At 44.9% G+C, this 25468-nt stretch overlaps 1 protein-coding gene across 5 annotated transcripts in view; it reads left to right on the forward strand.

The window, feature by feature from the left end:
- Nucleotides 1-23822, forward strand: part of MAG (myelin associated glycoprotein) — a 113992-nt gene extending 90170 nt beyond the window's left edge. For 4 of the 5 annotated variants that reach the window (XM_075606263.1, XM_075606262.1, XM_075606264.1 and 1 more), the window contains exons 7-11: nucleotides 264-524; nucleotides 2289-2576; nucleotides 14147-14243; nucleotides 17327-17423; nucleotides 22711-23822. In XM_075606263.1, coding sequence (XP_075462378.1) covers nucleotides 264-524; nucleotides 2289-2576; nucleotides 14147-14243; nucleotides 17327-17423; nucleotides 22711-22875 — 908 coding nt within the window. In that variant the 3' untranslated portion in view covers nucleotides 22876-23822. Of the gene's footprint in view, nucleotides 1-263; nucleotides 525-2288; nucleotides 2577-14146; nucleotides 14244-17326; nucleotides 17424-19849; nucleotides 19891-22710 lie in introns of all 5 variants that reach the window. The other variant, XM_075606265.1, reaches the window with a different exon arrangement.
- The last annotated feature ends 1646 nt before the right edge of the window (nucleotides 23823-25468 follow it).

A 25468-nucleotide genomic window follows, 5' to 3' on the forward strand; every position in this document is an offset into this window, starting at 1 on the left:
CTCCTGTTCCTTCAGGAGTTCTTTGCTAATTAGCAACACCTGTAGTTATCCTCTGCCCAGGAGGAATTTGACTGTTTGTGTGCTGAAAACTACACTTGCTGCACTACTCCAGCAGATAGAGACAGTGACTCTATCACAATATACCCACATGTAATGACTTATTGATAGAAAGATAGCTGCTCTCTTGCTCCTGCATTACATGTTCTCATGGTGCCATTAGGGCTGAGCCCTTTAACTATGATGGACTTCTTTATGTCTTGCAGATGCCCCATGGAAGCCTTCAGTGAATGCCTCAATTATAGCTGTGGAAGGTGAGGCCGTTACCATTCTGTGCAACACGCAGGGCAACCCCGACCCCATCATATCCATTATAAAAGACAAACAAGTGCTGAACTCCGTGATCTTTGAGAACGAGTTGGTTCTGGAAATCCCTGCGGTCTCTCATGAACATGACGGGGAGTACTGGTGTACAGCTGAAAACCAATACGGGCACAGTAATAGCTCGTTTAACCTCACCGTTGTCTGTAAGTGTCCCTCCAATACCCTACACCAGGGGCGCTCAACTCCAGTCCCCAAGACCTCCCAACAGGTCAGGTTGTAAGAATATCCCAGCTTCAGCACAGGTGGCTCAATAAGTCCCAGCTTCAGCACAGGTGGCTCAATAAGTCCCAGCTTCAGCACAGGTGGCTCAATAGGTCCCAGATTTAGCACAGGTGGCTCAACCAGTCCCTGCTACAGCACAGGTGGCTCAATCAGTGGCTCAGTCTTTGACTCCTGAGCCACCTGTGCTGAAGCTGGGATATGCTTACAACCTGACCGGTTGGGAGGTCTCGAGGACTGGCGTTGGGCGCCCCTGCTCTGCATGTACTATTTATACCTGCACCTCTTTTACAGGCGTGGGACACAGCACACTACAGGTACAGTATGTCATATCTTCCAGCTACGTTAAACTGGATTAGGTCTTAAACCCTAAGTTCTACTTGCATTTCTGCCATTATCATTACATGTGTTGGTCATGGAGAATAAAGGGAGCTGTTTGCTAAGGTCTCCTATCTGCAACAGTGGGGCAAAACCAGAGCAAAGGAATCACACTAAAGTTATCGAGGGGAAATCTCCAATTATTTTCAGTGGGGCTTTCTTTTGGTTGATCAATATATAGACCTCAAAGTATTTATTGGTCCTCAAGTTGTGAGCAACAGGCTAATATTATTCACTACCAGTTTAATAATGGGATGGCTTGTTCAATTAATTTATTAATTGATCCCTATAAGAGGAAAATACTCGGGTATAAAAGTAATAAATAAAGTGCTTTAGCGGCTCTCATGATTGCTTAATAAATATAATTTCTCCTTCACTATAGCTGCACTGTACATCTTGAGGTCTACCCCTTTGCAGAGCTAATCATGATCACTAAATAAGTCTGTAGTGCTGTCATTATGGCAATGCATAGTTACTAGATAGATTAGTCTATAGGGTATATTCTATAAGCTCCGAGATCGCCACTCCATGCGACATGACATTTTTATTTATTTATAAAATGTTTTACCAGGAAGTAATACAGTGAGAGTTACCTCTCGTTTTCAAGTACGTCCTGGGCGATGACAAATAATACATGGTTACAAATACATAGTTACATTAAGTGAACAGGGTTATTTATACATTATATACAAGACATTGCATGTACAGTTAGAGATAATATATTATAGGCGTATGAGAGAGAGAATAAATTTGGCGCCTAGATATAATCACTAATTTAAATAATACAAACAAATAGAAAATATTAAATATACAACCATGCGATGATGTTGAACACAGGATCCTTGGGAATTCAATGGAAATGATCTCAAATCCGCTACCTGTCCAAGTTCTTCAAAACTTTGTCTGTTTCCTACGTTAAACCTGTTTGTAACTGTAACTTGTAATGTTATCAATATGATTTCATGCCAGGGACATGCTTGAAAATGAGAAGTAACTCTCAGTGTATTGTTTCCTGGTAAATAAGAATGTATCTAATCTATCTGTCTGTCTGTCTGTCAATCCATCCATCCATCCATCCATCCATCCATCCATCCATCCATCCATCCATCCATCCATCCATCCATCCATCCATCTATCTATCTATCTATCTATCTATCTATCTATCTATCTATCTATCTATCTATCTATCTTTTATTGTGTTTTTGCCAATAGTCTCTGATTAGAATTGTACCACAATGCTGACTTCTTGTTAAACTATATGCCACCTTGTTGCACATAATATACGCAATCATTTTGCTTCCCCCCTCCAGTTTCCCCTGTAGTTTTACCAGAATCCAAGTGCACAGTGACCAAGGACACAGTTCAGTGCATGTGTACCGTGAAGTCCAACCCAGATCCCGTCATTGTGTTTGAGCTTCCCGAGAAGAACCTGACTATCAGCGAGATAAACCCGGAGTTTGTGCACTCGCAAAGAAATGGCTACATGGTGAGCAGCATCCTGACCCTGCAGACAGAGACAGGATCGCCGCCGCTGGTGTTCTGCTCAGCGAGCAACGTGTACGGCAAGAAGGTCCACGAGCTTCTCTTTCAGGATTCTAGTAAGTAATGTCCTAAAGACCAATATGTAATACGATGTGTCATCGCCTCTTGCAATAATAGAGAGGATGACATTGGGGGAAGAGTAGAGCTCAGTAGAGCAGAGCTCTCAATCAAGCGTGCATCGGGCTGCCCATAAGGTTTCGCAATTAGGCCCGTGCCTGCTCAGCAGACGGCGGCCCTGGTTCCAGCGTAGTGTCTGACGCGGGAGAGCTGGGACAACTGTCCCGGGCCTGGCGGCTATGGGGGTCGGTCCCGCCGGCCAGCGCTGGGAGTTGCATGTGGCTGCCAGGCCCCAGCTGCTGCGGGGCCTTTTCCCCCTGCTGGTCCGGGTCTCCTCCCCCACAGGTGCACGCTGGAATTTGTACCCAACTTCCGTGACGGTGCGGTACCGGAGGCTCTCACCTAGGTACAAAAATGGTGTGGGTATTGTGGGGGAGGGGATATTGTGTGGGAATGTGTGTGTGTATTGTCGAGGAAGGGAGTATTGTGTAGAAGGGGGGTATTGTGTGTGTGTACTGTGGGGAAGGGTGGTATTGTGTATTGTGGGGTAGGGAGGTTTAGGGGGGGTATTGTGTTTGTGTATTGTGGCAGATGGGGCCGTAGTGTGTGTATGTATAGTGAGGGAGGGGGGTATTGTGGAGGAGTGAGGAGGAGTGAGGATGGCAGAGATAGAATGGAAGAGGTGGGGGAGAGACAGAGTGGGGGGAGAGTAAGAGAGTAAGAGTGAGCAAGAGGGGGGGGCAAGAGAGATTGGGGGAAAGAGAGAGAGGGGGAGAGATAGTCTCCCCCCACCCCCTCTCTCTCACGGCCACTTACCGGGATTCTGTTTCCTCTTCTCTAGAGACTTCTTTGGATGGGGAAGGGAGATAGGGACTGGGGAGGGGAGGAAAAGAAGGACTGGGAAGGGGTGGGGGAGGGAGAGAGAGAGAGGGAATGGTGAGGGATAGTGAGAGAAGTTAAGTGAAAAAGGAGAGAGGGGATGGGGGGAAAGTTCAAGAAGAAAGTGTACGCGTAAGTGATAATGACTATCTATTTTATTGTGTCCTGGCGCGGCACGAGTCTTGCTGTCAGACATAAGAATTGGCCTCCAAGCCTTTCTGAGTTTGACGCCTGCTATAGCGTCTTCTCCTCTGTGCCAAGTAGCGATAGACTTGTGCTGGGATTTCGGCTTGGTAGAAGAAGTCACCTATTAGAACCAAACGTGTTCTTGACATAATCAGCAACATTTTTGGTGATGGGGGAAGGGGAGAGAGATCAGAAGCAGCCTGAGGAACAGACAACGGAGATAAACCCTGAATCATTCAGTGATGTGTGAGGGAAAGCACAGGAACGGGATTAGTGAGTTGTGTCCACCTTTTAAGAGCTATTACAATGCAGTGGTAATGTGACTACTTTCAGGAGAGCCTCATATGTCTGGTCTTGGAACTCATTACAATAGGTTGATGCTATATGAACAGAAAGCTAGTTATCCCATTTAATGTTAGTTCTTGAAAACAAAAAGGAGTGATATTTTGTGCCCATATTTTAGGGTAATAGGGGGGTAAATGATTATGTTGGGTGCCACCCACATTTGAGGAAAAGGGGGAAACCAATGTATCCAGTTACCCCCTGGGCTACTAATTTCCCTGCCTAGTCCTGGTACCAGCGCAGGCAGTGTTAGGGTTAATGTCTGCCCTACTGCAGTAAACAACTCCCTAGTAGTTATAGGGGGGAGGGGGGAGGGGGGCAAGGCACTGCCCATAATAGGGGCGTCGACCTGGGACCCTCCCCTGGTAACAAAAAGGGGCTGCAGCTCCAAATGTAGGTTCTCTCTGTCTCTCTCGCCCCTCAGTGAGAGAGGGGTGTTCTATCCTTCCCCCTCTGGGAGAGAGGAGTGCTATTCTATCCTGAACCAGGGTCCCGGTGTCAGGCCTTCCTGGGGAGTGGAAGCTGCTACCCCATGCTCCACCAGGGAGCGTCCGAGACATGGAGAGGCTCCTGGGGCCTCAAGCTGCAGGACTTGGCTCCGGGGACACCGAGAAGAAAGTGTGCTGTATGCTGTCAGTGTGCTGTGCTGATGTACAGTATGCTGTATGATGTCAGTGTGCTGTGCTGATGTACAGTATGCTGTATGATGTCAGTGTGCTGTGCTGATGTATGCTGTATGATGTCAGTGTGCTGTGCTGATGTATGCTGTATGATGTCAGTGTGCTGTGCTGATGTGTGCTGTATGATGTCAGTGTGCTGTGCTGATGTATGCTGTATGATGTCAGAGTGCAGTGCTGATGTATGCTGTATGATGTCAGTGTGATATGCTGATGTATGCTGTATGATGTCAGTGTGCTGTGCTGATGTGTGCTGTATGATGTCATTGTGCTGTGCTGATGTGTGCTGTACGATGTCAGTGTGCTGTGCTGATGTACGCTGTATGATGTCAGTGTGCTGTGCTGATGTATGCTGTACGCTGTCAGTGTGCTGTGCTGATGTATGCTGTATGATGTCAGTGTGCTGTGCTGATGTGTGCTGTATGATGTCAGTGTGCTGTGCTGATGTATGCTGTATGCTGTCAGTGTGCTGTGCTGATGTGTGCTGTATGATGTCAGTGTGCTGTGCTGATGTATGCTGTATGATGTCAGTGTGCTGTGCTGATGTGTGCTGTATGATGTCAGTATGCTGTATGATGTCAGTGTGCTGTGCTGATGTATGCTGTATGATGTCAGTGTGCTGTGCTGATGTAGGCTGTATGATGTCAGTGTGCTGTGCTGATGTATGCTGTATGATGTTATTGTGCTGTGCTGATGTAGGCTGTATGATGTCAGTGTGCTGTGCTGATGTATGCTGTATGATGTCAGTGGGCTGTGCTGATGTAGGCTGTATGATGTCAGTGTGCTGTGCTGATGTATGCTGTATGATGTCAGTGTGCTGTGCTGATGTAGGCTGTATGATGTCAGTGTGCTGTGCTGATGTATGCTGTATGATGTCAGTGTGCTGTGCTGATGTAGGCTGTATGATGTCAGTGTGCTGTGCTGATGTAGGCTGTATGATGTCAGTGTGCTGTGCTGATGTAGGCTGTATGATGTCAGTGTGCTGTGTTGATGTGTGCTGTATGATGTCAGTGTGCTGTGCTGATTTACTGTAGGCTGTATGATGTCAGTGTGCTGTGCTGATGTATGCTGTATGATGTCAGTGTGCTATTCTGATGTGTGCTGTATGATGTCAGTGTGCGGTGCTGATGTATGCTGTATGATGTCAGTGTGCTGTGCTGATGTGTGCTGTATGATGTCAGTATGCTGTATTATGTCAGTGTGCTGTGCTGATGTATGCTGTATGATGTCAGTGTGCTGTGTTGATGTATGCTGTATGATGTCAGTGTGCTGTGCTGATGTATGCTGTATGATGTCAGTATGCTGTGCTGATGTATGCTGTATGATGTCAGTGTGCTGTGCTTATGTATGCTGTATGATGTCAGTGTGCTGTGCTGATGTATGCTGTATGATGTCAGTGTGCTGTGCTGATGTATGCTGTATGATGTCAGTGTGCTGTGCTGATGTAGGCTGTATGATGTCAGTGTGCTGTGCTGATGTCAGTGTGCTGTGCTGATGTAGGCTGTATGATGTCAGTGTGCTGTGTTGATGTGTGCTGTATGATGTCAGTGTGCTGTGCTGATGTAGGCTGTATGATGTCAGTGTGCTGTGCTGATGTATGCTGTATGATGTCAGTGTGCTATGCTGATGTGTGCTGTATGATGTCAGTGTGCTGTGCTGATGTATGCTGTATGATGTCAGTGTGCTGTGCTGATGTGTGCTGTATGATGTCAGTATGCTGTATGATGTCAGTGTGCTGTGCTGATGTATGCTGTATGATGTCAGTGTGCTGTGCTGATGTAGGCTGTATGATGTCAGTGTGCTGTGCTGATGTATGCTGCATGATGTCATTGTGCTGTGCTGATGTAGGCTGTATGATGTCAGTGTGCTGTGCTGATGTATGCTGCATGATGTCAGTGGGCTGTGCTGATGTAGGCTGTATGATGTCAGTGTGCTGTGCTGATGTATGCTGTATGATGTCAGTGTGCTGTGCTGATGTAGGCTGTATGATGTCAGTGTGCTGTGCTGATGTATGCTGTATGATGTCAGTGTGCTGTGCTGATGTAGGCTGTATGATGTCAGTGTGCTGTGCTGATGTAGGCTGTATGATGTCAGTGTGCTGTGCTGATGTAGGCTGTATGATGTCAGTGTGCTGTGTTGATGTGTGCTGTATGATGTCAGTGTGCTGTGCTGATGTACTGTAGGCTGTATGATGTCAGTGTGCTGTGCTGATGTATGCTGTATGATGTCAGTGTGCTATTCTGATGTGTGCTGTATGATGTCAGTGTGCTGTGCTGATGTATGCTGTATGATGTCAGTGAGCTGTGCTGATGTGTGCTGTATGATGTCAGTATGCTGTATGATGTCAGTGTGCTGTGCTGATGTACAGTATGCTGTATGATGTCAGTGTGCTGTGTTGATGTATGCTGTATGATGTCAGTGTGCTGTGCTGATGTATGCTGTATGATGTCAGTGTGCTGTGCTGATGTATGCTGTATGATGCCAGTGTGCTGTGCTGATGTATGCTGTATGATGTCAGTGTGCTGTGCTGATGTAGGCTGTATGATGTCAGTGTGCTGTGCTGATGTATGCTGTATGATGTCAGTGGGCTGTGCTGATGTAGGCTGTATGATGTCAGTGTGCTGTGCTGATGTAGGCTGTATGATGTCAGTGTGCTGTGCTGATGTATGCTGTATGATGTCAGTGTGCCGTGCTGACGTATGCTGTATGATGTCAGTGTGCTGTGCTGATGTATGCTGTATGATGTCAGTGTGCTGTGCTGATGTATGCTGTATGATGTCAGTGTGCTGTGCTGATGTGTGCTGTATGATGTCAGTATGCTGTATGATGTCAGTGTGCTGTGCTGATGTATGCTGTATGATGTCAGTGTGCTGTGCTGATGTAGGCTGTATGATGTCAGTGTGCTGTGCTGATGTATGCTGTATGATGTCAGTGGGCTGTGCTGATGTAGGCTGTATGATGTCAGTGTGCTGTGCTGATGTATGCTGTATGATGTCAGTGTGCTGTGCTGATGTGTGCTGTGCTGATGTGTGCTGTATGATGTCATTGTGCTGTGCTGATGTGTGCTGTATGATGTCAGTGTGCTGTGCTGATGTATGCTCTATGATGTCAGTGTGCTGTGCTGATGTATGCTGTATGATGTCAGTGTGCTGTGCTGATGTATGCTGTATGATGTCAGTGTGCTGTGCTGATGTATGCTGTATGATGTCAGTGTGCTGTGCTGATGTATGCTGTATGATGTCAGTGTGCTGTGCTGATGTGTGCTGTATGATGTCAGTATGCTGTATGATGTCAGTGTGCTGTGCTGATGTATGCTGTATGATGTCAGTGTGCTGTGCTGATGTATGTTGTATGATGTCAGTGTGCTGTGCTGATGTATGCTGTATGATGTCAGTAGGCTGTATGATGTCAGTGTGCTGTGCTGATGTATGCTGTATGATGTCAGTGTGCTGTGCTGATGTGTGCTGTGCTGATGTGTGCTGTATGATGTCATTGTGCTGTGCTGATGTGTGCTTTATGATGTCAGTGTGCTGTGCTGATGTATGCTCTATGATGTCAGTGTGCTGTGCTGATGTATGCTGTATGATGTCAGTGTGCTGTGCTGATGTATGCTGTATGATGTCAGTGTGCTGTGCTGATGTATGCTGTATGATGTCAGTGTGCTATGCTGATGTATGCTGTATGATGTCAGTGTGCTGTGCTGATGTAGGCTGTATGATGTCAGTGTGCTGTGCTGATGTATGCTGTATGATGTCAGTGTGCTGTGCTGATGTAGGCTGTATGATGTCAGTGTGCTGTGCTGATGTAGGCTGTATGATGTCAGTGTGCTGTGTTGATGTGTGCTGTATGATGTCAGTGTGCTGTGCTGATGTACTGTAGGCTGTATGATGTCAGTGTGCTGTGCTGATGTATGCTGTATGATGTCAGTGTGCTATTCTGATGTGTGCTGTATGATGTCAGTGTGCTGTGCTGATGTATGCTGTATGATGTCAGTGAGCTGTGCTGATGTGTGCTGTATGATGTCAGTATGCTGTATGATGTCAGTGTGCTGTGCTGATGTACAGTATGCTGTATGATGTCAGTGTGCTGTGTTGATGTATGCTGTATGATGTCAGTGTGCTGTGCTGATGTATGCTGTATGATGTCAGTGTGCTGTGCTGATGTATGCTGTATGATGTCAGTGTGCTGTGCTGATGTATGCTGTATGATGTCAGTGTGCTGTGCTGATGTATGCTGTATGATGTCAGTGTGCTGTGCTGATGTATGCTGTATGATGTCAGTGTGCTGTGCTGATGTAGGCTGTAAGATGTCATTGTGCTGTGCTGATGTATGCTGTATGATGTCAGTGGGCTGTGCTGATGTAGGCTGTATGATGTCAGTGTGCTGTGCTGATGTAGGCTGTATGATGTCAGTGTGCTGTGCTGACGTATGCTGTATGATGTCAGTGTGCCGTGCTGACGTATGCTGTATGATGTCAGTGTGCTGTGCTGATGTATGCTGTATGATGTCAGTGTGCTGTGCTGATGTATGCTGTATGATGTCAGTGTGCTGTGCTGATGTGTGCTGTATGATGTCAGTATGCTGTATGATGTCAGTGTGCTGTGCTGATGTATGCTGTATGATGTCAGTGTGCTGTGCTGATGTAGGCTGTATGATGTCAGTGTGCTGTGCTGATGTATGCTGTATGATGTCAGTGGGCTGTGCTGATGTAGGCTGTATGATGTCAGTGTGCTGTGCTGATGTATGCTGTATGATGTCAGTGTGCTGTGCTGATGTGTGCTGTGCTGATGTGTGCTGTATGATGTCATTGTGCTGTGCTGATGTGTGCTGTATGATGTCAGTGTGCTGTGCTGATGTATGCTCTATGATGTCAGTGTGCTGTGCTGATGTATGCTGTATGATGTCAGTGTGCTGTGCTGATGTATGCTGTATGATGTCTGTGTGCTGTGCTGATGTATGCTGTATGATGTCAGTGTGCTGTGCTGATGTATGCTGTATGATGTCAGTGTGCTGTGCTGATGTGTGCTGTATGATGTCAGTATGCTGTATGATGTCAGTGTGCTGTGCTGATGTATGCTGTATGATGTCAGTGTGCTGTGCTGATGTATGCTGTATGATGTCAGTGTGCTGTGCTGATGTATGCTGTATGATGTCAGTGGGCTGTGCTGATGTATGCTGTATGATGTCAGTGTGCTGTGCTGATGTATGCTGTATGATGTCAGTGTGCTGTGCTGATGTATGCTGTATGATGTCAGTGTGCTGTGCTGATGTGTGCTGTATGATGTCAGTGTGCTGTGCTGATGTGTGCTGTATGATGTCATTGTGCTGTGCTGATGTGTGCTGTATGATGTCAGTGTGCTGTGCTGATGTATGCTGTATGATGTCAGTGTGCTGTGCTGATGTATGCTGTATAATGTCAGTGTGCTGTGCTGATGTATGCTGTATGATGTCAGTGTGCTATGCTGATGTATGCTGTATGATGTCAGTGTGCTATGCTGATGTATGCTGTATGATGTCAGTGTGCTATGCTGATGTAGGCTGTACAGAATACAGACCACCGTTCTGTTTTACACCTGCCTGAGGTCTTTCAGGGGGAGGGAAAGAGATTTTTCCTGCAGGGAATGCACCTAGCTCTGATAAGCCCTGTTGGAATGGAGGCGCTGCACCAGAGATGAGGCTACAGATCCAAAAGCCAGTCCTGTCTATTCCCACTAACACCGGCGGACACTCAGAATCCTGTAAGCCTAAGGCCTCAGCTATGTTAACAGCTTGCTGGTGGAAGCGCGCTCCCGCTCAGCACTGAGCCCCTACAGCCGCAATTAGAGCGGCTTTAGTAGGGGCTCACCTGTGCTTCCGCGCAGGTCTTAGGGGAATTTAAAATTCACCCGCTTGCCGGCGCGACAGGCCGGTCACGTGAGCGGTTCACCCAATGAGGACGAACCAGCTCCGTGACGTCACTGGCCCGCCCCCTGCCAGTGACGCACCTGCCCCCTGACGGCCCCCTGACGGCCCGCTGACAGCGCGTGCGGTAAGCAACCGCAAGGCCAGGGAAAGCACCCGCTTTACCTGAGCCTCAGTGCGCCTCAGCGAGCAAGCAGGGAGCATGGACTCAGCCTAACAGATGAGCAGCACGACACCGGTAACCAGAACCGGATATCTCCCTTAGGGTGGGGGGAAAAGGGGTTACACCAAGAACAATAATTATAAAAGTAAGATAAATCACCACCCCTTGTGGCACTGACGCCTCTCAACACAAGTATGACCCCTTCACTATTTTGATGGGTTTTGACCAAACTCATTCAAAAACTCCAGGAACCCCAGCAAAACCAACAAGAAAACAATTTACCAAAGAGAAAGTAAGTATAAAAAATGGAGGAAAAAATTATTTACAAAATAGGCGAGGTAATATAAAGATATCGAGCAGCCCGTGTTTGATTGGCTCAGTCCCTGGCAATGTGTTGGTGACAGTCTTCTCCTAACTTCTGATTCCAATGTGTTCTGTCCACTAGAGGGCACCATTGGTTTACAAAGGCTGCACCCCTTGCTGTCAGGACACAGTATATACTGTGTGGGCTACAACGTTGTGCAGTGAAGGTAGATATATGCACGGCAAGGGCACAGAGTGATATATATTTTGTTAGTACTCTGTATACTGTATATCTTTATGCTTTTTTCTTTTCTTGCGTGAGCTACACTAGTTTGACGTGGAGACCACTGAGGTTTTCAGAGTGTAGTGATAACTTTTGGATGCTCAGAATATCAGCAGCATTCTATCTCCCGTTGTGTTCGGGTGGAATGTCTTACGTACAGTATGACTGTATATATTATTTTTCATTTAACTATCCATACACTTTGTGACTTTTTTTGTGCAATTCTCGTATTCTCTCCCCATTTCTGAGTGCTGGGTTATTTCTACTGTACATAACTATTTTGTATTTGGACCTCTTGGGCTGGTCCTTTCCCCCGCAAAGGACAATGTAAAGATATACATTGAATATTGACAGATTTAAAGCTGCAGACCAAGCAATATCCTACATGTGTTTTTTGTTAAATAACTCAGTTCTGTAGTATGAGAAAATACTTGTAGCATGTTTTTTAAAAACAACTCTGAATTACATTTTAATGTACTATAATGTAACAAGCATTTTTTGTTTCTATAGCAACCATTTACAAAGTCACATTCCCTTCCTCTTCTGCAACAGACTCTGGCACACCCCCTTTTGAGCCCTGGCCTCTCTCTAGCACTGCACCAATTGTATCTAGTGACTGCCTGGTCACATGATCTTCCCCACAGAACTTTGCATCTTTGGTCCTCTTCTGCTGCACTGACGGCCATTTAGTGAACACTCTAGTCGAATCTTCGCCGATAGATCACAGGAGAACAGATCGATCAGCAACTTAGCTAATTACTTATCATTGTGCGGATTGTATTGATGCACATATTAAAGGGGGAAAACAATGGCAGCTTGGACTGCTGCTTTAAATGGAGGAAGGAGCAGACTAGGTTGACACAGAGAAGAAGGAGGGTGAGGAGTTAGAGGACTGGGACCAGCAGGAGGACTGTAACTCGGACAGTAAACCACAGGTGGTTTTGCAGGTCGGTTTGGGACAGGCTCAGACAAGGATGTTGGATTAGCAGAAAATATCAGATTTTCAAGATGAGGAGATGTTACAGGTGTAACAGTTCCACTATCCTAAAATAGAACAGCAAACAGAGAATTCATTCAGCCCTGCATAAGGAACAGATTAGTTGGGCGCTGGCAACTAATTGGAGACAGGTTTTTATGACGTCCCCATGTACCCAGCTCCAGGGACTAGCTATGAAGGGGCAGAGAGGAAACATCTCCTCGTGCATGATCATGGATGGTGGTGGTTGACCAGTGTGTTGATGGTCCGGTGTAAGGCGTACATCCTTAACCTGGGTTCTGACGGCTTCTACTCTTCTCTAAACCTTTACGAGGTCTTTAATGGGTATCCATTTGAAAATCAGTTCGAGCCCCCTTACTACTTCCTTTTTCTTGCCCGTTCGTCCTCAACTTCTACCCATCTGTTCACCTTCTGTGCACCAACTATATTGATTAACCCTTTCCTATTTGTCCTCCATCCACATTCTTCAACCATGTTTTCTCATATCAGAGACAATTTAGCATCTATCTATCTATCTATCTATCTATCACTATTTTGAGTTTTTCTATCCAAGCGTTATGATCCTTTTGGTATTTGAATACAGCTCAGTAAAGAGATACACCTGGGGAGGGGATACTATGAGAAAATACTTAAAAAAACAAACAAATAACATTTAAAGACATTTTTAAAGTATTCTAATGTTACAGGCATTTTTGTTCCTATAGCAGCCATTTACAAAGTCCCACCCCCTTCTGAAACAGCAGCATCACCTTTTTGAGCCCTGCCCCCTCTAGCAGTGAAACAATTTAATCCAGTACATGCCTGGTCACATGATCTTCCTCACAGAACTTTGGCTGTCAGTGCAGCAGAAGTGGACCCAAGATGCATTTAGTGAACCCCGAGCCGAATCTTCGCTGACCAATCACATGAGAACAGATAGATTTGCAACTCAGCTAATCACTTGTCAGTTTGTAAATTGTGTTGACGCACATATTGAACGAAATTCTTTTCTTTTTTTTCCTTAAAACGACAGCATGAACTGCGGCTTTAAGACAGGAAAAGGGAACGAGGAAGAGAGTTAGGAGATACTGTGAGATAGGAGATATAGGGGGTAAGTTAGTACAAAGCAAATACATTCAAATCCTAGTACTGTAAATAAAAGATGGAGAAAGTAGCAATCCCTACAGAACCCAGCACCAGTCCATTCATTTAGGGCGGTTGGAGATGGTAAGAGGAACAAGGATAAAGGAAACACGGGAAACGTATCGAGCGTCGCAACTGCGACATTAGATGAACTCGTTGGGTGTCCGTTTCATGCTGCGTCTTGCTTCAGTTTTTGGGGTACTTTTTTGGGGTACTTTGCTCCACTTCTGTTAGCGATAGATTTTGAATATGGTTAAAGAAGCAGTTAGGGGAGAATTTTTTTAATGCATAATATTATATTAGGATGTAAGATTGTACCCTTTTTTGTGTTGTTTATGTGCGGAAGTGACACGAATCTTATTTCCATTTGTCAGGTGTAAAAAAAAATAAAAATAAAAAAAAGTCCACGTTCCCAACATTTGACCTTTGTGCAAAACTGTCCCCCGAACAGTGTTTACTCCACCCCCGAGTACATCGCATCATTACGATACGTGACCGGTCCTTACACCTACATAGGTAGCAAGACTCGCCTTCTCCAGAGCCGCAGGAAGGTGAAGCCGGGCGAGGCAGCAGCAGCGCCGGGCTGGTGCGTGAGCAGACCGCGGCTGCTCTCACCGCAGACTTTCCATATGTGGTGGTTATGTCTCCGCACTGGCGTGTGCTCTTGTTGAGTGACACTCTTACTTATGCATGGTTGTGTTTTTGTATCTTTTTAGACAACCAGATTTGGGCAAAGATCGGACCCGTTGGAGCAGTTGTTGTTTTCGTGATCCTCGTTGCATTTGGTGGATACATGATCAAAACCAGAGAGAAGTAAGTGCCCTTACTGCCATTTCAATGGGGAAGTTCAGTGTCTCTGGGGCAAATACTTCTAGAGCTATGAGTACTGTTTGTTACTGACAACTTTAATTACAACACCGGTGTAGGAGCAACACCAAAAAAGCTGTCCTTGAGTCAGGGGAGGATTGCACTTACCTGCCGGACCGGGCAATTCCTTAAAGAGCGGCCGTCCTCCTGCAGCATTGCAGCGTCATGTGACGTTGGGTCGCCACGACAACTTAACGCTGCAGGAGAAGGGCCGCTTCGGAGAAGGTAAGACCACACACGGACACACACCTTGTGGTGAGGAGTGGTTCTGCTGGTCCAGCAGACTACCCAGCTCCCTCTTCTGGTTGGGCAGAAGGATCCCAGCACCGAAAGGAGGAGGGAGAGTATTGCAGGTGGTCAGGGAGTTGGATTCCGCTGTCCATCGCTGCTGGGGATCCGCAGCACCGACCCAAAAGGGCAACCCGCCCGGGCTTTGAGTACATTCAATGGGCCTAGTCCACACTGTCGTGAGCTCGGCTGGTTAAAATGCTTAATGCAACAGACTGAAGCCTTTTGGAAAAACTAGTCAAACTGAGCAGGAAACCAAGCCGTAAAAGTCAATATGAGCATGTCCACACTTTGATGTTATTTAATAACATATCCTAGCTGTAAAACCGCTGGAAGACCAAGGCGAAAGGATTGCACAAGACATTAAAGGAAAAACTCCAACTGCTTTCAATAGGATTCCTTTTGATTGATCAATATGCTGCGGTTTTGTTCACTGGTTTTGTAGCCGGAAGACTTTAGTAAATAACGTTATTAGAATCACGACAAATTCAGAAGTGAAAGCCGTAGCACAAACAGAGGCGTTAGTGAGGTTCACGCGTTGGTAAAAGAGCGAGCTTGTTCTGTCGCATTCCTTGGCCGTGCAGAAAATGACACCACATCTCTCTCCACTTATATGAGGCTGATGTGCTTTCATCATTCAGTGAAGTTTATCACTCACCAGTGTGTTATCTTACACAGCACTTAGCCCAAATAGCTTAGTAGTTATTTTTAGACGACAAACAGGGGGATATCAAGCAAGTTCAATATTAGTGCTATTTATGTCTGATAAATACTGTCCATTAGGATACTATGCAAGTGGAATAACTAAGGTCAGCAAAGAAGATGTGTGGGGTGTGTGAATAAAGATGTGTGGGGTGTGAATAAAGATTTGTGGGGTGTGAATAAAGATGTGTGGGGTGTGAATAAAGATGTGTGGGGTGTGTGAATAAAGATGTGTGGGGTGTGAATAAAGATGTGTGGAGTGTGTGAATAAAGACGTGTGGGGTGTGAATAAAGATGTGTGGGGTGTGTGAATAAAGATGTGTGGGGTGTGTGAATAAAGATGTGTGGGGTGTGAATAAAGATGTGTGGGGTGTGAATAAAGATGTGTGGGGTGTGTGAATAAAGACGTGTGGGGTGTGTGAATAAAGACGTGTGGGGTGTGAATAAAGACGTGTGGGGTGTGAATAAAGACGTGTGGGGTGTGAATAAAGATGTGTGGGGTGTGTGAATAAAGATGTGTGGGGTGTGAATAAAGATGTGTGGGGTATGAATAAAGATGTGTGGGGTGTGAATAAAGATGTGTGGGGTGTGAATAAAGATGTGTGGGGTGTGAATAAAGATGTGTGGGGTGTGTGAATAAAGATGTGTGGGGTGTGTGAATAAAGATGTGTGGGGTGTGTGAATAAAGATGTGTGGGGTGTGAATAAAGATGTGGGGTGTGTGAATAAAGATGTGTGGGGTGTGTGAATAAAGATGTGTGGGGTGTGAATAAAGATGTGTGGGGTGTGAATAAAGATGTGTGGGGTGTGTGAATAAAGATGTGTGGGGTGTGAATAAAGATGTGTGGGGTGTGAATAAAGAAGTGTGGGGTGTGAATAAAGATGTGTGGGGTGTGAATAAAGATGTGTGGGGTGTGTGAATAAAGATGTGTGGGGTGTGTGAATAAAGATGTGTGGGGTGTGAATAAAGATGTGTGGGGTGTGAATAAAGATGTGTGGGGGGTGTGAATAAAGATGTGTGGGGTGTGTGAATAAAGATGTGTGGGGTGTGTGAATAAAGATGTGTGGGGTGTGTGAATAAAGATGTGTGGGGTGTGTGAATAAAGATGTGTGGGGTGTGTGAATAAAGATGTGTGGGGTGTGTGAATAAAGATGTGTGGGGTGTGTGAATAAAGATGTGTGGGGTGTGAATAAAGATGGGTGGGGTGTGAATAAAGATGTGTGGGGTGTGAATAAAGATGTGCGGGGTGTGAATAAAGATGTGTGGGGTGTGAATAAAGATGTGTGGGGTGTGTGAATAAAGATGTGTGGGGTGTGTGAATAAAGATGTGTGGGGTGTGTGAATAAAGATGTGTGGGGTGTGAATAAAGATGTGTGGGGTGTGAATAAAGATGTGTGGGGTGTGTGAATAAAGATGTGTGGGGTGTGTGAATAAAGATGCGTGGGGTGTGTGAATAAAGATGTGTGGGGTGTGTGAATGAAAATGTGTGGGGTGTGAATAAAGATGTGTGGGGTGTGAATAAAGATGTGTGTGGTGTGTGAATAAAGATGTGTGGGGTGTGTGAATGAAGATGTGTGGGGTGTGTGAATGAAGATGTGTGGGGTGTGTGAATAAAGATGTGTGGGGTGTGTGAATAAAGATGTGTGGGGTGTGTGAATCAAGATGTGTGGGGTGTGAATAAAGATGTGTGGGGTGTGTGAATAAAGATGTGTGGGGTGTGTGAATAAAGATGTGTGGGGTGTGTGAATAAAGATGTGTGGGGTGTGAATAAAGATGTGTGGGGTGTGTGAATAAAGATGTGTGGGGTGTGAATAAAGATGTGTGGGGTGTGAATAAAGATGTGTGGGTGTGAATAGAGATGTGTGGGGTGTGAATAAAGATGTGTGGAGTGTGAATAAAGATGTGTGGTGTGTGAATAAAGATGTGTGGGGTGTGAATAGAGATGTGTGGGGTGTGAATAAAGATGTGTGGGGTGTGAATGGTTCCTTCGTCATGTTTTATTTCTCTGATGTTAGGACATTTCCTTCTTTGTATTGTAGGAAGAATATCACTGAAAGTTCGAGCTTCATTCAAACGGAGACGTCTCCGTCACACAGCGACGGGGCCTCCAGCAAGAAAAATCTGGGGAAAATCGAGGTGAGGCTTATTAGTATGCTAAATGGCTGAGTCCAATAGGTTGTCACATACTTCATATCCTAGGGTTTTTGTGAAACACGTCCTGTTGTTAACATGGTGCTAACATACTGCCTAGCAGTGTACATGGAGTATTTAAAAAGGTAGTCCCATCTGGGATTTGTTTTGTTTATTGGAATTGGGCGGTCCTCCGAAGATGAAACACGCTACTTTCATCTCCAGGGACCATCTGGTCCTTGAGATGCTTACTGGTGAAGGTTCTGGGTTTAAAGTTCCCGCCTGGGGAAATAATATGGCAGCCAAATCTTACGGGATGGGCAGGCCAATAGGAAGCTGCAGCGTCACTGGTTGCAGTTTCCTATTGGACGATCATGGCGGCCATGTTGTATTCTCCATGAGGGAACACTGGTATCTTCACTGGGAAGTATTTCTGGAACTGGGTTGTCCCCGGATCTGAAAGTAACCTGACAAATACGTATTTAAAAAATATATATTTTTGGTGGGATTGCAGCTTTAAAGAGACAATGAATTCCTTGCTATGCAGAGCTTACAATCAGTATTTGGTGCCTGAGGTCCGGGAGAGATATAATAAGTTGTTTAAGCTTAAATGGAGCTAACGGTGCGATTTAAGCCATAGATTTCAATGGAAATATTCTCATCTTCTCCAAATTTGACTCTTATTCATCAACCACCTTATTAGAAATAAACATTTTCCCATCCTGGACACACAGATCCATCCTTACTCTAACTTGGCTGTGGACTATGTGACTCCAACCAGTATTTCAGATTTCCTTCTCCTTGGAGGTGTACAACCTCTCAGGGATCCTGAATGTTCTGTAGTGGTGTTTCCACAGGCTGCTGAAACACCGTGTGTCCATCTAGCAACTTTTTTGCACGATTGACATTTAGATAATAGATTTTTTTGTGTGTGTCTACTTATTATGTAGAATTGGGGCATATAATTTTTTTTTAATTGATGTATATTTCTTTTAATTGTTTCCTGTTATTGCTTTAATTTCCCTTTATGCTCCCCCTGGATTACAGTTGGAGATTGCTTTAATGATGGCATTTCATATTTGGGTCGTTGTTTTAATATATTAAATTAATTTTCATATGCAATCCTTCACATACTTGTACTTCTTTGCCAATATTTACTTACATAACATTATTCGTTCTCATCATCGGTGCAGCATTTCGACATTGGGTTTCTAGCGCTGAATATGATCAGGTTACTGGCCCTCTTACAGGTGGAACATTCCCTGATCGATGACATTTTTACATATGATCCATATGTTGGCCATGAGCATGCTTGATCGCAGTAACGTCTGGAATGGAATTTAATTCTCTGGTCTGGGACATTGTTTATCTGGTTACTGTAATGAGCATTTGTTATTAAGATTTTGGTGGCAACAAAGTCCTGTGGGTTTCTGCTCATCTGGCCCAACGGTTCACATAGGTTTGTTAAAGAGAGTTAATATAGATGGGTGGGAATTACCTATTCTCACAGAGGCGATCCAAGTGGCAGTTCTGTTAACCTATTTTTGTTTATTTTTTATACATTGAAACAGGGGATCGCCAGGGGTTTATTAAAGCAGGGGGTTTATTAAAGCAGGGGGTTTATTAAAGCAGGGGGTCTCTGGGGGTTTATTAAAGCAGGGGGTCTCCAGGAGTTTATTAAAGCAGGGGGTCTCCGGGGGTTTATTAAAGCAGGGGGTCTCCAGGGGTTTATTAAAGCAGGGGGTCTCCGGGGGTTTATTAAAGCAGGGGGTCTCCGGGGGTTTATTAAAGCATGGGGTCTCCAGGGGTTTATTAAAGCAGGGGGTCTCCGGGGGTTTATTAAAGCAAGGGGTCTCCGGGGGTTTATTAATGCAGGGGGTCTCCGGGGGTTTATTAAAGCAGGGGGTCTCCGGGGGTTTATTAAAGCAGGGGGTCTCCGGGGGTTTATTAAATCCGATATTCTCTGGAGCTGAACCCCATTAATTTCAGTTCTGAGGACCCTCTGCTTCCAGAGATACTTACCTCCACAGGGGTTGCTGGTAGCTGTTCGGCTTGGCTAGCGGGGTTCACGTAATGGCGGAGTTTCAAAGCTCCCGCGCCCTGCGGGCCAATAGGAAGCCATGAAGTCATCAGGTTCGTCTTCTCATTGACTTCCCATTGAGCTTTAAACTTTGTCGACATACCGGCACACCCTTTTGGAGGTCTGTATTTTTGGGAAGCAGTGGTGTCCCCAGAGCTGACATTAATGGGGTTCAGCTCTGGAGACCCCCTGCTTCAAATCTATGTTGAAGAATAATAATAATAGATAAAAAACGCACTAATTGCTCCTTTAACTGATTCGAGAGGAGATGAAGGGAAACTGTGAGATGAAATCAGTATCAGCCGCTTGTAGGACCCCCATGTGTCAGTGATTGGTCTTCCTTCTTCAATAGTCCGGAGAGATCTGCCCGCTGGAGGGGAAATGACGCACAAGGTACGTATGGAAGTCTTTGTGTGACACGCGTCTCTGAGTATTAAAATAACACTTATCAATGGTGTCACGATATTCAGAATTGGGAACACAGACTAGTGAGTTCAAAGTGGAAAGGCCTATTTATGTATCTCGGGAAAGATACATTGAGATACAATGTTACATTAATAGTATTTATATAAAATATCGGCCATCTAACCAGCTTTAAGCATTTGTCCTTATACAGTACGCGGCCCTCATGCCTGGGCTTGGTAGAACCACACAAGGGAGAATAAGTTCCTAGCAGCCCCAGTGTATCAGCATCCCTTATTCAAGAAGAAAATATATCGCATATCCCTAATTAGATTGGATGATCTATACTGCCCAATGCCTACTAATAATGCGTTAACGTGACCCACATAATAAGTGTCAGCCACGGAAATACCAGTAAAAATAACTTGTATCGTGGACCTGTAAGGGACTTATACAGAACCGTGCATTCCCCGTGTGTTTCCTGCCGATTTGATTGAAATGAGAACTTGTAAGGGTGTTGGGAATTAGTGCAAACATCTTGTGTTTGTTAAGACCTTATGGGCCCAGAAACAATCTCTTTATATACCCTATATTACTTTATATACCCTATATTACTTTATATACCCTATATTACTTTATATAATTCACATCGGCTATTGATTGAGTTAGTAAATATGGGCCATTATATTCGCATTCGAAGTCATAAAGCCCCTTATGGCTCATTCACTTAAATGTGCTATAAGATACTGTATGGCTTATCACCAGTTAGCAATTCTAGCCCTATATCTCCGCATGCTTATATTACATACCGCTGCGGGGCTTAGTCTGATCACCCTTTATTATGGCATTTATCTATTTGTCTCTTTACGCTCTTTGGGCCAAATACACTTAGCTCAGTTAAATCACAGCAACTAATGGGACATTACCTAAAATATTACCAGCCGTTATTTCCCTGAGTTTAACGCATATACACATAGATAATAGATGTATGCAAAAATACCAGCCGTTGTGTTACTGGTAAGCATAGGATTAACGTCAGGTTAAATTAGTCCCGCACTTCGTTATCTTCAAATAATATGTCGCTAAGCCTGCCTCACACTCTCTCACACTCTCGCTCACTCTTCTCTCTCACTCTTCTCTCTCACACTCTCTCACTCTATCACTCTCTCACTCTCTCACTCTCATCCCCATATTTCAGGGGCTGGATGGGAGTAACGCCACCTTTAGGTATTATTGACCTAAATAACAACCTGAATGGCCTTTAGTGAACATGCTGTGTTAGGGGGAACGCCTCTTTTGGATATCATTAATACTAACTTGAAAAATGTAACCACACGTTATTGAAGGAGTAACAGTGGGTTAACGTTAACGTTAGGTTATTTCCTTTTGTGGATAGGTGTGAGTATTAACCTAATGCTCATTTAGCCTAGCCTTGCACTAAACAGTCAAATCGAGCTTAGTGTATCTGGGTGTGACTGTCTAACGCTACATTATATCATCCAAAGTGTCTGCCCGGGCCACTGTCATCCGAGAATCCCAATTGTATTCAATAGGAATTTTAATTTGAAAACAGCTCAAACGGCTGCTTCAGACAATACAGAAAAACCTTTTGAGCACTTAAGCTCCAGCACTTGTTGGTAAATGTCACTCTTCATACATCACTAGGTCCATAAATAGAGGTTAGTTCTCAAGGTCAATTAGTATAAGTCGAGTTCCCAGTTCTGAATTCCGCATCCTCCCACCACGTGCCAGTCCTGGAGGAGCCGTGCACGTGGCACAGGGCCGGTCATGTCAGTGTCTTGTTACGTGGCTCTGCAGTAACGTTGATGTCACTTGTTGTCCAGTTGATCTGTAAAATGTATCACACGTGTACCGCTGACTGCATGATGTAATAGGCTACTGTGTTCGTTTCCTGTTGCATGTGACCGTGTCTTGTTGGCTGTACAATGTCTTCTGCTGGATAACATCAATGTTTCTAAAGGTGCTCTGTGTTATAATGCCTGTTGCATTGGTTTGGTTGATTATATTGGGAGTAAACTCTTGTACAAATATGACATCATGTTATCTCAGCTTATAAATATAAGATACTTTGCCCATTACTATCCCTACACAGGTTTTAGTGCTCTTATAACACTCCTATGCTGCGCTGTTTGTGCCACATATGAATGGTCAGTTATCTGGAACAAGTTCATCGAGGTATAAGTAGAAAGACACAGATATCAGACATCGGGGATGGAGGAATAACGTTGGGTTTCTGAGAGCCGGAACTGGCCTTTCCCCATGTATCCCACTTTTACCAGGTCTGATAGAGGCTACAATAGTGGGAACCAATCTTTAGTTATCAAAGAAACACATGTTTGGTAAAAGAAGTGAATAGTTTCACTATTGAAAGGGGTTGGCAGAGGTTCTCAACTCCAGTCCTCAAGAACCCCCAACAGGTCAGGTTTTAAAGATATCCCAGCTTCAGAACAGGTGGCTCAATCAGTCCCAGCTTCAGAACAGGTGGCTCAATCAGTCCCAGCTTCAGCACAGGTGGCTGAATCAGTGGCTTAGTTTTCGATTGAGCCACCTGTGTTGAAGCTGGGATATCCTAAAATCCTGACCTGTTGCGGGGTCTTGAGGCCTGGAAAGGGGAACTCTTGGGTTAAGGGAACAAAATACTAAAGAGAACCTATAAACTGGCAACAAATTAAACTCCTGATCTTGCGCACTTTAGCGCAGCGCGGCCTCGAATCGCCTGTGGCACACCCCTAGGATCGCTTTTATTTCCTCCGCATCGTGTGACATTCCCTGTCCCCTTTCTCTCTTCAGAACCAGTTCCTCAGCGTTTCTGAAAAAATCCTACTGGGCAAGAAGCAGCAACCTCCGAACACGGACGCCGACTACGCAAACATTGACTTTCTGAAGCGGAACGTAAAAGACAGCTTCACCTCGACCGACGAACTTACCGAATACGCCGAAATTCGGGTCAAATGACGGGCCATCATCTAACAGCACAAACCCAACTGGTGACCGCCATCTGCCGACCCCATCCAAGAGCACGAAGGAGACCACCTGGATTAAGATTAACACATAGGCCAGTTATCAAAGCCTCTCTGGTGCAAATCTGGTGCGGGTCACAGTGCCAGATCCCACATCAAAAGTGCCATTGTAGGTTCTCCTTGAATTAGTTCTATTTTCTGTGTATTGCACCAGTGTTGCAGCAACGGGACTTGGATACATTTTCCATTGCTGCCACCCTGGATCCATGTCCACGTGAGACTGGGGATCCAGTCCTTGTGTTCTAAATGCCCAGCACTTTCTGCTTAGTAATAGTGCCCGTCATCTCTACGGATAATAGAGACTTGGAAACCCAGGACCGGACTCCAGTCTCATGACGCCAGGTTGGCGGCTCTGCATTGTGATGATAAGACGGCCCAGCCCTACTGTCTTCTGCTTTCAGGTTTTAAGTCGGGCTGATTAGATTTGCTCTGTGGTCATAAAAAAAAAACACCCTTCACTGCTATAGGTCCCAGTAATACAATGTATCCCACAGGCGTTGCTCGCTTCTCTGGCAGCGAGCGCGTTTACAGATGAGTTGGAAATTGCGGATACATTCCTACATCTGCAACGGTTTGTGCTGTTAGTCGCTGAGACCCGGCCCTGATATTTCCCCTCGCAGATCATGGTCACGCTCTTCCCGCGGTCGCTGGAGGAAGGTGAGACAGGGACGGGAGTTATTTTTAGTCCTAGATGCTGGGAAATACGCGTGGCTCCTTTCCACCAAGTAACCCTGTAACCCCGTGAAAGGAATTTAACTTCTCGGCTGCCAGAGGGGCCAGCAAAGCATTGCTGCCCAAATAATGCCTTTGCTTTCCCCTCTTGGCAGTGAATGGGTTAAGCCAGGTGGTTCTCAACTCCAGTCCTTAAGACCTCCCTCCCCCCCACCCCCCAACAGGTCGGGCTTTAAGGCTATCCCTGCTTCAGCACAGGTGGCTCAATCGGTGGCTCAGTTAAAGACTGAGGCACTGATTGAGCCACCTGTGCTGAAGCTGGGATATCCTTAAAGCCCGACCTGTTTGGGGGGGTGGGGGGGGCGGGGGGGTTGGGCATTGGAGTTGAGAATCCCCTGGGTTAAGCTACCTTGTATGTACTAAAATAAAAACGTTGGAAGTTTACAGACGTGTATAATAATTCATAAAAAAATAAATATATATATATATATGTGGTTATTCAGTAAGCTTCAATCACAAGTTAACTCTTTTATATAGGATAATTAAGAGTAACTTATTGCAGAAAATAATGCATACAGCAGTGGACCTTGTCACCTGTCCACAGTAAAATGTTATGTATAGATTGTCAGCTCTGTGGTCAGATTTTCCTCATCTCCTTAATTTTCAAATCAAGTGCATGTCTTAATGATGCACTTGTATGTTTGGAACACAGAGAACACTGTACGATGTAAAGACACAATGCGTACAGATAAGGCCCTATTGATGCACTCAAAATCTGAAGAGGGAGGTCACCCTGATAAAAAGCAACAACACAGAATTGATCTGGACCAACCTCGGAGTAGTTTTAGAAAATGCTTTATTAAATATTAATTAAAAATTGGTACCAGAACAAATGGTGAATAAGGTGAACTGTGTACATTAAGTGCTATTGGGCAAATTGCCAAAATGTTTGACCAAACAATGGTACAATAAACATGAGCACAATGATTAACAGGAAGCGCAAAGCCAACGCCTATGGTATAAGGCAGTGGGGGCTAACTGTAGTGTTTGACGTCACAGGAGCGCTATATTATAAACAGGTGTATACCCACAGGAGACACTAAAGTTGTGTGATAAGTAGCTCACTGTGTACCATACATCAATGGTGAATTGTGTAGATAAATGACAAAACAGTAGCAAAGATTAGTAATACACACACAAAATATAAATAGTCAAGTGTACTAGAGCAGTAATGGTGTGAACCCCACACAAACTGTCCCTGCTGGTTAGTAACTACACACAGGGGCAGAAAATAGGGAAAGGGAATGCCCTACACACCAATATAGACTAACCCTGTGGGGAAAGAAACAGACAAGAGGATCGTGTAATCCACTGACTCTAGCAGCAACTATATTTTGTGTGTGTATTACTAATGTTTATTGTACCATTGTTTGGTCAAACATTTTGGCAATTTGCCCAATAGCACTTAATGTATACAGTTCACCTTATTCACCATTTATTCTGGTACCAATTTTTAATTAATATTTAATAAAGCATTTTCTAAAACTACTCCGAGGTTGGTCCAGATCAATTCTGTGTTGTTGCTTTTTATCAGGGTGACCTCCCTCTTCAGATTTTGAGTGCATCAATAGGGCCTTATCTGTATGCATTGTGTCTTTACATCGTACAGTGTTCTCTGTGTTCCGATTAGTCTCCTTGCCCTATTGCACCAGTCTGTAATAGTGATCCTAGCAGTCACACTAGGTTGAGCGGGTGCAATCCTCCTTGTGTTTCTCATTTGTATGTTTGCTAACATCACCAATGTTATACAGAATGAAATGTACATATCATTAAAGCAGTAGTTCATGTTAATGCCC

Source organism: Ascaphus truei, chromosome 6 (assembly GCF_040206685.1).
Source record: "Ascaphus truei isolate aAscTru1 chromosome 6, aAscTru1.hap1, whole genome shotgun sequence".
NCBI classification, from domain to species: Eukaryota; Metazoa; Chordata; class Amphibia; order Anura; family Ascaphidae; genus Ascaphus; species Ascaphus truei.